General features: G+C 35.0%; 1 protein-coding gene across 2 annotated transcripts in view; it reads left to right on the forward strand.

Moving 5' to 3' along the window:
- LOC150089527 (zinc finger CCCH-type with G patch domain-containing protein-like) overlaps positions 1-19019 on the forward strand; it is a 183747-nt gene that overhangs the window by 113108 nt on the left and 51620 nt on the right. For both annotated transcript variants that reach the window (XM_090368646.1, XM_090368647.1), the window contains exons 8-9: positions 3928-4100; positions 16292-16335. In XM_090368646.1, the coding sequence (XP_090224772.1) occupies positions 3928-4100; positions 16292-16335 (217 nt within the window). The remainder of the gene's footprint in view (positions 1-3927; positions 4101-16291; positions 16336-19019) is intronic.

The raw sequence follows: 19019 nt of genomic DNA on the forward strand, positions 1-19019 counted from the left end.
ACCAGCCATTTGTAATGGCATGTAAAGTAAATATATGTACATACTCCAGAGTGGGTTAATAGCTTGTAGCAGTTGCATTTTCACTATTAGTAATACTGTGTTTTGCTTCTGAACTTTACTGGCTATTTTTAACATGCATAGGATACTAAATAAATACTGTAATTTTTATGAAACTATATTACAAAATGGTCTTACTGACAAGTAACAGGTTGTAATTTGGTAGAAAGTTTTAAAAGCTAAGTGTAGTACATTTACTTCTTCACAATGATAGAAACATGAATCAAGGAGGATTACAGTTTTGCTGAAATTGAAAGTGATGTCAATACTGGATTTTTATGGAACTGAGTCATTTCCTCTGATATCTTTACATTGGATTGTTTACAATTGTTTATTGGACTGCATGATTCATGTTACTTGCAATAAATTTTCATTGAATTATATTCTAAGTGAAAAATAGTGAAATAATAAATGAAATATTTTTCTGAGTGAGAAATAATTTTTGTGTTAAATGGTTTCCATTTCTCATTCAATTATTGTTGCAGGAGCACAGTGCTTATGCGATCCACATTAACAATATTTGTGGAGACCAGTTTCCATTATGTAAATGTGAAAGTTAATTAAATGTGAAGTGAACAACAAAGAGGAAACTAATGATAGAACAATAGGTTGGATTTAAATACTGATTATGTGTTTACTCAGAAGGATTTTGCATTTCCATTTACCAGCTCTCTCAAAATCTTTAGTCTTGTAATCTCAGACATAAACAGTAAAGGCTGAGTTGTGGCAGCTAGTTACTACTACTATCCTACTTTCATGGCTGGACAGATGGTGTTAATTCACTATTTTATCTAATTCTTTTGCCCTTATTCTAATATGAGAACAGTCTATAAACCAAATTACGGTCTGAAGATCTGCTTATTGGGTGTGTCAGAATGTTTTGGGGTGAAACTAATATTTGGGAAATGGTGAAGTTTATCAGCTATTCTTTGGATGGGTCTCTTTTGCAGTAGTCTCTTTGACATTGTATATGCTGGTTTCAAGGGTTTCTGCAACACTTCTGGAAGAATTTCTAATAGGCTTCTTTTGGAATTGCTATTGCAGTCTGTATCACATTCTGAATAATTTCCTCAGTCGTTGAAAATTTGACTTTTCAAGGGGGGGTTAAGTTTGGGGGAGGGAAGCATTGAGCTAAATCCAGTAAGTATGGCAAATGGAGGACCACAGTGATAGAGTGGCTCGAAAGAAATTTCTGAATGGAAAGTGGAGGGGGTGGCATTGTCGTGGTTCAAATGGCAGTTCACTGAAGCCCACTTTTCCAGCCATTTTCTCCAAACATCATCACACAATTTCTGTAGTGCTGTTTTGTAGTATTCCTGATTGTTTGTTTAATCATGCAGGACAAATTCACAATGAACAATGCCCCGTGAATCAAAAAATATGATAAACATGAGCTTCATATTTGATCAAGATTGCCTTGTGTTTTTGGGCCTTTGTGAAGACTGAGTCCCGCCGAAAGGATTGAGCTTTTGTTTCCAGGACATGAGTGTTTCCCTATACCCACAATTTGTCACCAGTAATGATGGAAGAAATAAAGTGTGAGTTAGCAGCAGCACGTTGACGAAGAGATCTTAACATGTGAAAATTCTCTGCTTTCTGTGATCATCAGTGAAGATGTGAGATACAAACTTGGCTGAAACACACTGCATTCCCAAACCTTGCATTAAAATTGATTTTCATGTCCCATAAGAATTACCTATTTTGCTAGCAACGTGGTGGATAGTTAAACATCAGTCACTCCCGATCAGATCATGAATATGAGCAGTTGAACCATTGGGTTTTGAAACTGAAGGGCAGCCAGACCGAGAATCATCTTCAGTGGACAAGCAGCCCTCTTTAAGCTTTTGAGGACCAAAAAATCTTCGAATGATATGCATGGCATCTTCTCTGAAAGCGTTTTCCTGGGTTTCTGTTGCACTTTTTTCTAATTTGAAATAAAATTTGATGCAGTTTTGCTGCTCAGTAAAAGGACTCGTTTTAAAATGTGACTGAACACATAAAACTCCTATTCAATGCGCACTAATTCAAACGGCATATAAGTAGATTATTCAAGTATTATTATTGAGATGTTTCCAATTTAATGTAATATTTCAATAAAAACAATTTAATCTATCATGTGATATTTCACTGTGACTTTATTTAATGATATATAAGTCAATGATATACAGGAATTTTTCCAGCAGGGATAAGGAGGTGATTATTCCATTGTATAAGGCGATGGTCAGGCCACACCTAGAGTACTGTATACAGGTCTGGAGGCCTCATTTCAAGAAGGATGTAGAGCTGCTGGAACGAGTACAGAGAAGGGCAACAAGATTAGTGAATGGAACAAAGGGGTGCTCTTACGAAGAAAGGCTTAAGTTTTGCAAATTACAGTGTCTGGAGACTAGGCACCAGCGAGGTGATCTGATAGAGGTGTATAAAGCCTTGAATGGTTTAAGCATGCTCAATGCTGATGGGATTCTTCCTCTAGCTCAGAATAATCACCTGAGAGGGCATAAATTCAAATTGAGGAAAGACAGATGTAGGATAGACGTGCGGAAATTTGCCTTTAGCCAGCGGGTGGTTGGTTGGTGGAACAGACTTCCATCCCTTGTGGTGGAGGTTGATAGCCTAAATAAGTTTAAGGCTCAGCTGGACAGGTATTTTGAACGAACAGAGGGGTGAAGTGGAAGTGGTTTTTTTTTTTTTTTTTTTTTTTTTGGCTGATGCTGCATAAGCTTGCTTTCTTGCATCAAATGCCTCTACTAATGCTAATGCTAATGATAAGGATGATAATGCTAATGCTAATTGTTTCTCATATGATGAGTAATCATGTAGCACCTCTCTTCCAGTTCATTTGAATCATGTGTTACTTTGTCTAGATGAGCCGCTGAATGTGTTGCAACAAGTTCCAAACTACTTGCTGTGTTACCTTAATTAAAATATGCAAAATCAGTTCCCAAATCTCTTGATCACATTTCATTGTATGTCAATGATCTCTTCATCCATATTTCTTTTAAAGTTTGAAATGTTAACTCTGTATGGTTGATAATTATTTGATACTGTTTCTTTATCTTTTGATTGTAGGTCTTGATAATAATTTCTTAGTTGTTTATGCTTTGATTTGCTTCAAATATCTCGAGATGTAAGATCCATATCAAATAGACATTTATTAGCACTGTACAAGCATTGTCTTGCCTATGACTGAATATGGTGGGCTAGCTTGTTCCCTCACTAACAGTATCATATTGACTTTCTTGAAAGGAGGATAAAATTTGTTGTCCTTTTTATATTTGTTGTCCTTTTTATAGTATTGTAATATTATATGAATTACTGATATTATTTTATACTTCTGAAAGTTAGTTTAGAGAAAACCTTCTTACTGATCAGATGCCAGTATAAACTTGTTTATCTTTTGGGAACCTAAGTTAGCAACTTTATATTGACGTTTAATAGTTAGGTTAGGAGATAAAAATTAAGAAATATGGCTTTTTGGGCAGTAAACCAGATTGGCAAAAAACAAATTTTGAATTTTATTTGTAAAGGTTATGTACATGTGAAGAGGCTTTTCATTCTGAAATTTAAATCTAAAATAAAATTATAAAGATATAGAATCGGGCTTGGCTATTTTTCCAAACTTCCTTTTTGTGTGCTAAATAAATTCGCATTATTATTTGTTGTCTCTGTTGAAAAAATCTACTCCCTGCTTCCATTGTGAGATATGTGGGAAGCCACTGGTGGTGCCTGACCCCAAATCCTATGCCACTATGTAAGATGTATTTGAGATTATATAAAAATATATTGATTCTGCTATCTGTATATCTGTTTAGACCCCTAAGCAGTGTAGCTTATTTTATGTTGTTGACTATTAAATATTATTTTTTACAGAGTTTTTAAATCATGAAATAAGTAATTCTAGTGACAGTGAGTCTGAAGAGGATATGACTGATCTTTTTGAAAGGGAAGTTTTAGGGAATAATGATGGTGATCAGCCTGCACTCTTATGGCTGCCTTCAGATGCTAATGCTCGGTCACTTGGACAGTGGGAAAAACATACTAGAGTTAGTATACTAAGAATTTTTATTTAGTTAACATTGTATTTGATATTCACTTTGAGTCATTAAGAGAAATATTTTGTTGTTATATTATGGTAGTATAAAAAAAATATTGCAACACCTAACAACTTTCTGTGTAAATAAATTACCAGAATAATTTGAAAAAAATTTCTTACATAGTATTGTGTAATTATACAGATTGATTATTACATACAGTAAATATAAGGATCATATTTGTACATCTAAAATCAAGTTCCTATAAACGTAGTTTCTAATACTTTGTCAGTCAGATGTGTTCAGTTATGTTGGATTAGGGTAGGATCAAATTAGACAAGTATACTATTTTAGGAGCAAATTTATTTATTTGCATTCAACATATCACTGTTTTAATATTGACCAGTGTTTGCAAAATATGTTTAAAGTATCCTCTGTTTATTTCAGTGCATAACTGATCCTTGTGACTCCAATTCCCAGTCTGCACAAAAAAAATAACAAAGGTCACCCCACATGTTAGCTCTGGAAATAAACTCTTCTTCATATTACCCATAGGTGAAAAGGCTGTAGGCATATAATCAGGTGATCTCAGAGGCCACAAAATTGGTCTGTTTCTTTATCCTATCCATTGTTTGTATAACCCTGTCATGCAAATTTGTCATTTTGCCAATGGTAAATCTTCCTTTAAAAAATGTAAACAGGAGGCCATCGAGAAACAAGATAGTAGAAACTCAAGGAGTTAGTCTAGAGGAGTTCATGAATTATTCCTCTCGAAACTTTAATTGTAAATTGGTGTTGGAAGCTTTGATTCCTGCCTTGAATGCAGATTTTCATCAGCCTATGGGTGCATATTATGACTGTTGAAAATACCAAAGATGTGTCATTTTATCCAATATTCAGTATAACAACATTGAAAATAAAAGGATTTCTCTATAATGACCATAAATTTCTATCTCTTAATCTGAATTTTTACTTTTTTGTTACAATATTCATGTTTAAAAATGACAGTGACAGAATGCTTCAAATATATTTAAGTAATTGACCAGCTTGCAGCCTGACTACGAGAAATCATTTGTATGTTTATTGGTATGGCTCTAAGAAATTGGATAGCTTTGCCAATCACAGATAAAATTAGGATTATTCAGGCTGTAGATAGTGGTGTGCCGACATCGCCAAACAGTTCAGCATTTCTAACAGTACTTTGTTCACTATCCTGAAAGATTGGGAAAAAGATTGAAAGTTTAGAGAAATCTGCTGCTTCACCAGGTAGAATTTGAGCATGAAAGGCAAAGTATCCGGATCTTGAAAAGGTAACTTTGGAATGGCAAATGATGATGTGTACAAAAAAAGTTTCTGTAGACCATTGTTTCCCAACTTTTTTAACCCAGAAGCCCTTTTTAGAATCAATTTCTATGGAGGAGCCCCTTAGGCTTACCCTATGTTTTCAAGCTAATGGTATTTAAGAGTAGTGTTATGGGGGGGGGGGAAGAGATAATAAGGGAGTGTAAAGTAAAGAGATATTTAAACAATTGTACCATGTCCATGCAATAAAATTATATTTTAAAAACTTTGAAATTTGCCATAATATCTCAATTTATTTTTTAACTACCACCAATACACATGATATTGTCAAAACTTGACTATACATAAAAGTTCTCTTACTAACTACAGTGCAACAGTAACCCTAAATTAAGACAACATCAAATAACGTATAAATATTTAATGAGACACCTGTGGTTATATTTTTTTGCACAGTTTTCTTATTTCAGGTTCAATTGATGATAATTGCAGGCGAATGTCTGGTTCTGCATTTAAGTGACTTCTGTATTTGTTTTGGTACGCATTTAGGCAGAAAATCCTGCTTCATAGAGATATGTAGTTGAGAAAGGCAGCAATACTAATTTTGCTTTCTCGGACAAGATTTTGAATTCATCTTGCAAATGCAACCAAAACCCTGGTAGACTTTGATTCTGAAACGCGATTTTTAGTTCGCTGTGAGATGTCAAATCTATTGAGGAGCTCGTATTCTGCTGGGTTTAAGCTAGGTGGTTTTTTGTTCACGCTGAACACATTCAATACCCAATTAAAGTCATCAAGCGCCTTCTCTTGAGCTGTCGGAAAATAATGTTCAAACGAGCCTTTCAGTGCTTCGAGATGCTTCTGAATATTTTTCTGTATTTTTTCTTGAATCTTGATATTATTTTCGTCCAAGAAGCTTTTTGTAAGAGGGAATCAATCAATATCTTACTTTTCCACGCACTCCAACCAATACATAAGTTTCCTTTTGAAAGAAGACACTTTGGTGTTTGCATCAAAAACTGTGGCTGTTTTTCCTTGCAGTGAGAGATTAATTTCGTTCATTTTGCTAAAAATGTCAGCTAAGTACACCAGTTTGCACACCCAGTCTTTATCATTTAAAACCATCGCCAATAGAGCGCTATGGTCCATTAAAAATGCTGCTACCTCTGCATGCAGTTCCATCAAGCGTGTAAATGCTTTTCCTCGAGACAGCCACCTTACTTCAGTGTGCCGTAGGAGGGACTCATGGTGGCTTCCCATATCTTCACACATTAGTTTGAAGAGCCTACCTTTAAGAGATCGCATTTTTATAAAGTTTATTATTTTTATGGCATCATTCATCACTATCATAAGCTCAGAAGGCATTTTTCTCAAGGCTAGCGTATGTCTATGAAGAACGCAATAGCTGCTGCTACATTTTTTTTGCCTTATCTTTAATTTTGGCAACTGCTCCAGCATTGTGACCCACCATTGCCTTTGCACCATCAGTGCATATATCTACACAGATGACTGAACGTCGCCTGCTAGAGAATGCACAAAATTCAACTTGGCAAATTTTTATTCAGAATGTGATTTCTAGTTTTCTAATTTATGTTTCTAATTCTTTAATTTCATTAAATTTTAGCTATTTTATTTTCCTGGTGTGTCCGCGGAGCTCTAAGGGCTCAGCGGAGCACAGGTTGGGAACCACTGCTGTAGACTGTAACCTTTTAAAAGCTAAGGCTGAATCGTTTGCACATCAAATGGATATTGAAGAATTTAAAAGTTTAGATGTATGGTTCCACAAATTTGCTGTGGCTTGTCTTTCAAAAAAGTGTGTGGCGAAAGTTCAGCTATGGACATTGACGTTACTAAGGAATGGAAGAAAAATCGTAAAAAAAATGTTTTTCTGACATACGACCACAATGACATCTTCAGTGCTGATGAAACTGGACTTTTTTAAATTTCTACCCGATGGAACACATTTAAAGGTGAGAAATGTAGTGGTGGAAAAAAAGGCCAAACAACAGATTACTTAGCAGCAAACATGTCTGGCACAGAGAAGCTTCCGCTTTTAATTATTGGGAAAGCCCAGAAGCCTCGATGCTTTAAAGGTTTGAAGACATTGCTGACACAAATCTACAAAGAATGGATCAGAGACTTGGATTGCAGGATGAGTGAAAAGAATAGAAAAATTTCGCTGTTTGTGGATAACTGTACCCCTCATTGTCAAGTAACCAACCTATATGCAATCACTGTCAAGTATCTACCACCAAATATGACACCAGTTCTTCAGCCACTTTGAAAGGAAAAATCAATGTGAAATCGACATCCTGCAGTTATTTAGGTGTTTCAGCATGGGATGAAGTTGATGAAAAAGTGATTGCCAACTGCTTCAAACATGCTGGATTTACCACTTTGAATGATGCAACATGTAAAGTTTTGCATGCTTCTTCCTCTATTAATTGTGAAGAACAGTCTGATTATAGGGAAGAAATATTTGAGTATGTGGTTCATCACCTAAACTTACTTAAGCTTCAAAGATTACACAGAAGTTGGTACAGACATTGAATGTTTCTGAATATGCACGAATGAAAAGGAACTCATTGCAGACATAATGAAATCTTCTGAAATTTGTAGTGATGAAGATGAGGAGCCTATTGTGGTTTTAACAAGAAGTTTCAGTGAAAGATGCTCATCAAGGATTAGAACTGGTACATCGATTTTCTTCAAGTGCAGTCTAACTGAGAAAGTAAAATAACTGCTATCACGCACCTTCATAATTCTCTTTTAGAACATGCTCTACCATTGAAATAGCATGTTTTGACAGATTATTTTCAAGTATGAAACAATTCTCTTGTTTGGTCTTGATAGGTATGAAGCGAAATTTACAGTTGTAACCTTATTGCATTCTACAATCAGTGCAAAATTTATAATCATCATTTTCTTGTTTAATACTATAGTACATATTATAAATAAGATTATACTATATTGGATTAGTAGAATTATATTAAATGTTAAAGCTTTTACTTCTTTTGTTGTTGATTTTATGAATGATCGATATAACATCCTTCCGATATAACAACCATTTTTCTCATTCCTTGGGGGATCGTTATATAGAGATTCAACTGTATAAGAATAATTGCCAAATTTTTGATTTTCAGAAAAGCTGGATGTCGCGCATTTGTAAGCACTAAGAAAACGAGTGTTTTGCAAAATGCTGGAGAGTTGCACAAAAAACAGATTTTTTGGGAAAAGCAGGAGGTTTTTTAAAGTCCATGCTGCACTAGAAAGTAAATTTCACAGGCAATACACACATTTCATATTAACATACAGCCATAAGATTGTTTATCAGTATAGTATGCTTTTAAACATTAGCTTACCTAACATTTTTTTCTGTCTGTGGATTTCTGTTTGGATATTCTATTAGATATCAACTGATTTTGATTGCTTCAAGAAAGATACTGTTGTAGACTTTGCTTTCTTCAGAAACATTGAGTCAAAGTCTTGTTGAAATCAGTGTCCCTGCCTTAAGACTTTGACTTTTACCTGACACTTTAGACTTGGCTGTCAGGAGCATTTCCAAAGCTTCACCAGAAAGAGAAGACCTGAATTCAGTTTTTGTTTTACTAACCTCACTGAATGTTTGCTCGCACTCAGGGGTCGCCTCCGTAGCCAGGTGGGAAGGAGCAGCAGTGCGTAGCACACGCTTCTTGATTAGACCGGGGTTCGAGCCCGTCACCACCAAATACGGAGGATGCGGAAAGGTCAGGAAATGACCACTGCATATCCTGGAGCAATATGGCCTTAGTTGCTAATGCTCCTAAAAAAAACCAAATAACAAACAATAATAACTCTCACTCAGTATTGCTATGAAGAATTGTTAAAATGGCAAGCATGACTTGGGATAATTTGTTGTTTCAAGCTTCCAATATAAATTATTTATAGAAAGGGCTTATAGTACCGGTTATTTTAATCATTAATTAAATTTTAGCAAGAGCTTATGTTTTTTACGGTACTTACCTCTTAATCTGTCTGGTTCAAAGACATGGAATTTAAAATGAAAGTTAAGATAAAAATGCTCAAGGAAAAAGGAGTGCACTTCTCTTTATTTAGGTTGTCACACGATTAAACCTGTGATATGAGCCAAGTAACCAAGAGTCTTAAGAAGATTTTTGTAAAACGTCACCAGTTGGTTAATTTAAGAAAGGAAGGTTTTTATAAATAACTTAACTCCCAGGATGCATAGTCAAAGCACATGGTGGAAATTTTATGTGTGTTGGATGCCATATTGATGAAAGATTGACTGGTAGTTTTGTCTTAAGGATCACATTTTGTGAGTTCTGACAAAACTGTTCAATAGCTAAAGTTTCATATAATAATAGTAGTTTGTAATTTGAATTTAGTTTCGTTAAAGTTATTGATGAATCTATTTGGGGGTTATGGTTAGCAGTATTTCTGCATAAGTGAGCATAATATGCCTAGAGGGGCCTGTTTAGGATTTGTTTTATGAGAAGTTTGCAATTAAAAATTTTTTTTTCTTGAGTTCATTAATTTGTCTTCTTTCAAAACTTTTGGATTATAAATTAGGTTTGATTGTGAGTCAGTGCCACTCACTAGTGATCACTTTTTATACAGGCAACCCCCCGTATAACACGGTTTCTCTCTAACACGATTGATAAATCGACAATCCTCGCACAACACGGTACTTATATAACACAGTTTTGCTCTAACACTGTTCGAGAATTTCGGCAAACCTCACGTAACAGGGTATTTTTGAGCTTTTGTGTGGGGGGGGGACCCTGCTATTACTGTATGTTGGATGTAATTTTTCAACGTTTCCACTCTAGTTGAATCCCTGCTGTTGACTCACTAGTCAAAAAAAATTATTGAGAAATCCCTGTATTTTATTTTGTTGGGAAATCCCTGTGTTATGCTCTCTTCTATTGAACTTGTAGAAAAATCTAGATTTCAAAGTTTTATTACTATTCGATAGCACACCAGGCCACAAAAGTTTTAAGTCATCCAAACGTTGTAGTTAGGTTTCTACCACCACAGTTGTACTAGGTTAATACAATTTCTTTCATTCAGCCATTCAGATCAAGGCATTATATCCACCTTTAAAACTCATTATATCAGAAAATAGTTACAATGGATTTTGAAAAAAATTCATTCCAAATCTATTGAAGTAATGGAGGCATGGAAACATTTCTCAATTGTGGACTGTATTAGAATCATAGCTTTATTGCTCAAAGAAGTAAAACTGTCAATGTTAAATGCATGTGGAAAAATGTATGGCCAGAGTCAGTTCATTCAAGAAATATGGTCGAACCAGCATAAAGCGGAATCGGTGCGATAGTAGAACTTGCTACGTCGGTAGGAGGGAAAGGTTTTGATGATACGACTACTGAAGCCCTTGTGGGTAGCAAGCACAGTTGATAGAATCGCCCTCCTCCCCATGCCAGGTGGAAAAGATTTGAGTTCGAATCCCGTTGATGAAGGGAAGGAAATGTTTATGGGTCTTTTTCAACGTGGCTGAGTTAGTCGATGGCGATGGTAGCATGGTTTTTTCTCCCGGAAAGCAGGTTTTTCGTCCATCAAATCAGAAAAATCGACCTTGGGACACACAATTTATAGACAATATACGCAGAGCAATATGGTCTTAGTCCCAGATGCTCCTAAAAAAATAAAAAAACAAGATATGATTACTGAAGACATTCAAGAACTACTGGTAGAAAAAGAGGCTAGCGAAGCAGATTTGGTGGAAATGGCATCGGAGGTAAAATCAAATCAATTCAGAGGTTGATAGCGCAGATGAAAATTCTAAACTTCAAATTTTACACTAAAAATGGGAAGGCATAAAGTTAGCCAAGCAATTAGAATCTTATTTTTTGAATGCAGATTCTTGAATGAAAGGAGTCCAAAGTTCAAGAGGGCACTTCAAAAATGCTTAGTTCCATATGATGAAATTCACAAAGATTTATTAAGCAAAAGCAAACAAAACCAGATTACTGATTTTTTAAAGAGAGCAGAAGATACGCGAAATCTAGAATGGTGTATTTTTGTTAGTTTTGTTAATATTTTATTAATGAAATAGTGTATTTTTGTTAGCTTTTGGAACATAACCCCCCTTTTTGTACTTTCTTAGTCCCGTATAACACGGTTTCGCACAACACGACAACTACCGTGTTATACGAGGGTTAGTTGTACTTTTCAATTTGGTAACTGAAAAGTGCTCATATTGCTTTTCTTAACATTTCTAACCTCTTCTTTAAACAGAATCATCAAAACTAGACTGTTCTACCAGTCTAGTTTTTTTTTAACCACAGATGGCCTATGTGTACATATATTCGAAAGTGTGTACATGTTGGCATGCATCAGTTGAAATTGTTTAAATCTATTTTGCCCTTTTAGCATTTCATTCTAGATGGTAGTAAATTTCCACTAAATATTCATCTGGTTTCATAGTGGATCCCTTTTCATCACACAAATTAAAAGATGACAAAAATGATCTCATACCACCAAGTGCCAACCTTCCCTTTTAACTCTTTTAAATACCTTTGCTACTCCACTTTTTAGGCTTACCATAACAGGTGAATTATTAACACTAAGTGATAGTGTTAAATAACAGTTTTTTGAAGAAATCCCACATGCATTCAGGTTCTTCAGAAAAAGATGAACTGTGTTATTCTCTGTAGAGTTGCATTCTCAGTGCCACTGTACTGGTTTTAATTTCAAAACTTTTTTGTACAAAAGGTCACCACAGTGGGATATAACTTAGAATCACTTTGATTACTCTCATTATGTAACAATCAAAAATGCCCTGTTTTTCAGAGCCATCCACCTTTTCTTTCGGTATCTGCACAGTTTCACTAATAGTGCTTTTTTCTTCCACAACTGCATTTTTTAAAATTTATTTATTTAATATTATTATTTTTTTTTTTTTTTTTGCTGTTTAGCTATTGGGAAACATTTCTGAAAAATGCATTTATAAACCATTGCCTTGAAGGAAAGGGATGAATCAGATTAGACCACTTAACGTAGATGGGTTGACTATCAATGATCATGCTCAGGTAGCTGATAAACTGAATGAGTATTTTGCATCTACATTCCCACATGAGGAGTTATTCAATGAGTGGAATGCCAGAAGTTTATCAAACTCTAACAGGGAGCTAAGTGATTTTGTAATAACTAAGAGCAAAGTGGAGGAGAAATTGTGGAAGTTAAACATAAGGAAGGTACCTGGGGTGGGCGGGATCTATCCAGTTATATTAAAGGAAGTAAGCAAACCCTTGGCCATAATAATAAGAGCTTCCTTGGACTTAGGGGAGGTCCCCATGGACTCGACATGTGCAAATGTTATCACCAACTCACAAAGGGGTTCAAAAGGTGACACAAGTAACTATAGACCTGTTAGTTTAACTTATGTTTCGGGGAAAATAATGGTTAAAGAAACATTGCATGATCGTCTAGACAAGACTGCAGTAATAGTTAAGACACAGCATTGGTTTGTTAAAGGGAGGTCTTGTCTGACCAATTTGATTGGATACTATGATATGGTCACAAAGGAACTGAATGTCAAAAATAATTTTTATATTATATACTTGGATTTCAGGAAAGCTTTTGATACTGTTGCACATGGAAGACTGCTGAACAAATTGGAGAGATACTGCATTACGGGTAAGTTGCTACAATGGATTAAGGGATGGTTGAGTGGGAAACGACAGAGAGTGGTAATCATTGGGCATTGCTCTTCGTGGACAAACTTTATTAGTGGAGTTCACCAAGGCTCAGTGCTTGGCCCATTGTTGTTTTGTGTATTCATCAATGATATTGATAAAGGTATATCAGGATTAATGTCCAAGTTTACAGATGATACAAAGATTGGCAGGGTCGTTAACGACAGTAAAGACAGTATGGTACTGCAACTGGATCTAGATAAGTTTGGAAAATGGGCTGAGAAGTGGCAACTGAAGTTTAAAATCGACAAATGCAAAGTACTGCATATGGGTAGCATAACCCAAGAGAAACGTACCAACTGTGTGGTACTACACTCAAGGAGGTGGAAAGAGAAAAAGACTTGGGGGTAATTGTGCAGTCAAATATGAAGTTTGCTGAGGAGTGCAGATGGGCTAATGTATGGAGTCTTGTCTATGATATATAGGAATTTTGATAGCAGGGACGGGACGGTGATTATTCCATTGTACAAGGCAGTGGTCAGGCCACACCTAGATTATTGTTTACAGGTCTGGAGGCCTCATTTTAAGAAGGATGTAGAGTTGCTAGAACGGGTACAAAGAAGGGCAACAAGATTGGTGAGGGGGAACAAAGGGGTGCTCTTACCAACAAAGGCTCTTAAGTTCTGCAAATTGCAGTGCCTGGAGAGTAGGCACCTGCGAGGTGATCTGATTGAGGTGTACAAGGCCTTGAATGGGTTGAGCAAACTGAATGCTGATGGGATTCTTCCTCTTGCTCAGATTAAGAACCTGAGGGGGCATAGATTGAAATTGAGGAAAGACAGTTGTAGAATAGATGTGCAGAAATTTGCCTTTGGCCAGCGGGTGGTTTATTGGTAGAACAGACTTCCACCTTTTGTTGTGGAAGTTGATAGCCTAAATAAATTTAAGGCTGAGCTGGACAGGCATTTGGAACTAATGGACGGGTGAAATGGGATGTTTTTTTTTTTTTTTGGCTGATGCTGCATAAGCTTGCTTTCGTGCATCGTATGCCTCTACTAATGCTAATGTCTTATGCAATAGGATAATCACTTCCTTATCCCTGCTGGCAAAGTTCTGTATTTCATTAAGAAAAGCCTGTGAGCTGTTCTAGCAACTTTTCTGCACTGCTCGGAGAATTTCATGTTTCAGTGTTAATTACTGTCTAGTGTTAATATAAGCAAAGAATTCTTTGCTATTTTCTTTGCAGCCAAGGACTCTCATATTCTGCCTTAGTGACCTGATTGCGGACTAGTTTGTACTTACTATAGGTTCCCATGTTGCCAGATAATTTATAATCAACCCATGTATTTTTCTTCTCTGTGACCAGTCTCATCAGTTCATCTGACATCCAATTAGGTTTGTCACCTTGAACAAATATCTTTTACTGGCATTAAAAGCTTACTAGCATCTATGATTATGTTCCTGAATGCCTCTCATTTAGAATTCATTATTGGTTATATCATCAGTTAGTTCTACTGAACAGAAGTTTAAAAACTGTCTGAGACCACCTTATTCATCTTTATATACTTCCCTTTAAGTCTTTAAGTTATATCTTTAAGTAGATTCTGCATCAATATGTATTATGATCACTGCCACCTAGTAGTTTTGTTATCTTGATTACAATATTATCATATTTTTTTAAAAATAGCTAGACATAACTTTTATTTCATTTTTGGTTTATACAGGGGATCCTCATTATCCAAGGATAATTGGTTCCAGAAAATTCCACTTAAAATGGAGGCCAATTTTCTTAGTGTTTATTATTTAAATAAAATTAAATGCAACTAGGCATAATATGTTAAGAGTTTAAGATTCTATATCTATATAATATCAGTATAGATACACCATAGACAACTCTTAAAGAAAAACTATGATACCAGTGTGAAAAGCATCATTTCATCTGTATCTCATATTATGCTCATCCTTAACAAAGAAGTTACCCATTTATTCCACTGCCTGGAATAAGTAATGCTTCACTAATAGAGAACACTATTGTTACTTATTCTCGGTGGGTGCCACCACCCAGACGGCACCTTTTCAAAGCTAGTTGGCTTTTCATCGGTGGGCGGGCAGGTACCCTGGTATTGCAAGTGAAATGTTACTTATTCGAGGTAGTGCAGTGCATCGGCAACTTGTAAGGTTGAGTAGATATGGTGTATATAAACCGATATTATATAGTAATGTTTATTATGTTCTTGTAAATAGTAAAAAATGGATGAAGGAACTGAAAAATGAGAAAATTATTTTATTATAATATGTTACACAATGTAAGGTTAAGTAAATTATTGAAGTTACACTATTTTTCAGTTGTACGAATAAAGAATGAATCAAGAGTTGTTCATGTTTTTTTTTTTTTTTTTTTTTGTCGTATTTTTTTCAATAAAATTGTGTCATAGCATTTAGTTTTGTCTTTAACTTCGTGCTTAACATTTGTTGTACAATCACGAAGAAGACTGTTCTCAAAAAAAAAAAAAAAATTGGTCAGTTTTCTCAAGGAAAAAAGCTTTAATTCTTTAATTTTCAAATCCTCGTAACTGCGGGGACTCAGATAATGAATACTTGGATACCGGGGACCCCCTGTAGTTAATATGATTATAATAGTATTTTCCTTTTTGTTTTTTAATTTATTTAGTTTCTTTTTTTGTATATTTTTTGCTGATAATGATTTTTTGATTTTTTTTTTTTTTTTGTTTTGTTTTTGTTTAGTTGTTTGCGCATCGGCTTCTGTGGCCATAATGCACCTCCCAGTGTTTTTGCACTACTCTGATCCAAGCCCGAGGTGGGATTCGAACCTGCGACCTTTTGGGTTGCCAGGCAGGCACTTTACCCACCCGGCTAGCCCGGTCGGCACTGATAATGATGGTATAAGGTAGTCAGCAGGCAACTTTAACATGATTAACTGAATCAGAAAAGTTTATGGTGGCTGGGGAGTCTGATGTTGTGAAATTTAATTTGTCAGAATGGTGTAAAGGCTCCTATCGCCAAATTTCATCTGGTGATATTTAGGAAAAGGTTCAGAGCTTGAAATGTTTTCTAAAATTTCCTCCTGTCAGATATGCAGTTTATCAATATTTGAAATATTTTTTTGAATATTTATATGAATTTGTTAGTTTGTTTTTTAAAGTTGAACATATAATACATAATTTCTAAGATTTTATTTATTAAATATTTTCCTGCTTTTCTTTTTTTTAAATTTTTTATTTTTAGGGAATTGGTTCAAAGCTTATGGCAAAAATGGGCTATATTTGGGGGTAAGTTCTTCTGCAGCATAATATTATTTTGAAAAACAACCTACATATCCTTTATTCTGTTTGATAGTAGCTTTTAAACATAAATACAATATTTTTTTCCCTTTCAGGGGTTTTACAGAAGGTGAAATTATATAACGTTGGAAATATGGCAGAACTGATGAATATAGGATTTTTACAGAATGATACAGTAGTTTAAAATTGAAACTTGGAACTATTCCCCAATGGCAATATCAGCCATAGGGAAATGAGGTTTAAAAAATTAAAGTTCCAAGAAGTGACACCAGGAAATTTGTGCTTGTTCTCTGCTATAACAACAGCAGTTGTTTTAGATCACAATTGCTATTTATGCACTATTTAGATATTCTGATTCCAGTATGCTACAGTATAGGTTGCAAAAGAGAGAGAGAATTTGCAATATTTTAGGAAGGCTTGAACAGTTAACCAATGCTGAGGTTGTGTGGACAAATTTATTGTCTTGGAGGAGGGATTATTAAGAGTCAGTACAATTGATGCATGCAGTTCTATAACAAAATCTGTGCTCTCGTGTATTTCATAAGTTTAAATGGAAAGGTAGTTGCATGCTTACGTGTTATGTTAAATTATTCAGTGTGATTACCATCACTGTCGGTAGTATGTTGGCAGTATTGAACTGTATTGTCAGCTTTTGCTCACAGCATAACCTGTGAGTAATTGTTTGATGGTTGTAACATGTGTCACAAAGGATGGAATCCAAAATCTGCACAATATCCCAATCTGGGCAAAGGAAAACCCTGATACAGTATATACTGCAGGCCATAGCACCAGTTTTTCATCATTGTGTGTGTGTGTGTGTGTGTGTGTGTGTGTGTGTGTGTGTGTGTGTGTGTGTGTGTGTGTGTGTGTGTGTGTGTGTGTGTGTGTGTGTGGGTTAGCCTCTTAGATGAAATGAATGTTCACTTTTTTTTTTTTTTTTTTATAGTTTACAGAATAAATTTTCCTGTGACAGTACTTCTTGATATTTATAACTCCAGAAAGAGAAAAGTGAATTTTAGTTAGTTCCTAGGGTACTGGATAGTAATCACTTTCATTTTCTTTTCTTGGCAGTATAACCGCAGTCGTTTTTGCACCAGTAAAATCAAAATCAATCAGTAATGACTTTAATCCTTCACCATGATATACATGTGGTTGTTCCATACATTTTTTAAATGTGATTGACAATAAACACACACAAAGAATATCAATTTGCTATCTAACATGTGATAAATTTTGTGATAGATGAAACTACAGAACCACGTTTGAAGTAATTATTGCCAAATTATTTTGATTTATTATGGGATTTATTTATTAATTACAGTTCATTGATGTGGGAAATTTATTTTATAATTATCGTTTATATGTAAGTTTATAATAATTAATTAATTAATATATTGTTATGTTAATTTCATATTAATAAGTTAATTTTTTAAAAAAAAGAAAGGTAATAAGAATATGGATGAATATGAAATGTGATTAAAAAGTTCTCAGATTGTATTTTTAAAATAATAATAATAATAAAAAAATCACCACTGGATATATCTTGCTGTTATTCTCAAAGTAGTCTTCCTGTGACTTGATGTTTTAAGCCTAGTGATTCTGCCACTGTTGAAAGTGTTTCTGAAGCTAAGCTCCTATTTTATTATTATTTTTTTGATCCTCTTTAGCACATCTTTTGAATTTTCATAAATCTCCAAAACAAGAAACCCTGTATTTTCTAAGCACACTTTAGTTTTGAGAACAAGAAATAGTCATGAAACTAGATCTGAAGAAGTGAGGGACACACACATTTGTGTTGCTGTTGGACTATTTCAGGCTGAGTTGTACAGATCTGCTTGAATTTCAAGCGCAAGTTAATTGTCTGTGTTTTTTGATATCAGTGGGATCATATCACAAATTTGTTCCACAGAGCTAAACTGTCAGTGAGCATTTATGCAGATAAGTTTTACAATGGATGTGTGAAGTTTTGCTATGAAAATGTTGGAAAAATGTCATGATTGGTTACCACTTTGACCCATCTGAGTGTGTGTGTGTGTGTGTGTGTGTGTGTGTGTGTGTGTGTGTGTGTGTGTGTGTGTGTGTGTGTGTGTGTGTGTGTGTGTGTTATAGATTTTGATCAAAAGTAATTATCTCTGTAGTCCCCCTTTCCTCTGTATTTTTCAGACCTAACTTCCTATGATTTCTTCTTCTTCTTCCCAAAATTAAATTTTTGCACTTAAAGGGTGGAAATTTAATGACTTTGCAGATCCAAGAAAAATTGTAGTACAGAAAGAGATCACAATACAGAGGTTCTGGAAATGCCTCAGCAGTGGCTGAATATTTTCTGAAGTGTAAAAGAGGGGATGACAGCATTAAATACTCAGTAAGTGGGAATATTTTGTATTTTAACACACACACACTTTATTGATTTAGCATCGGCTTACATTGTGGCCGTTGCTACAAAAGGTTATTGATTTTCATGCAACTGTGTAAATTAGAAGTTGTCATGAAATAATTGCTGACCGCATCGCAGTGTTTATGTGCATACACCTACATATATGGAACAGCCGAGCCAAGCTGTCCATCGCGTACGCTGTATTTGAAACAGCACAGCGCCAACAATTAAACAAACAAAATCTGTTTGTTGAATTGACATCTAATAAAATGGAGTTAACACTTAAAGAAGAAAAGTA

This window comes from Mastigoproctus giganteus, chromosome 2 (assembly GCF_048544385.1).
Source record: "Mastigoproctus giganteus isolate SK-2022 chromosome 2, ASM4854438v1, whole genome shotgun sequence".
In the NCBI taxonomy this organism is placed as follows: Eukaryota; Metazoa; Arthropoda; class Arachnida; order Uropygi; family Thelyphonidae; genus Mastigoproctus; species Mastigoproctus giganteus.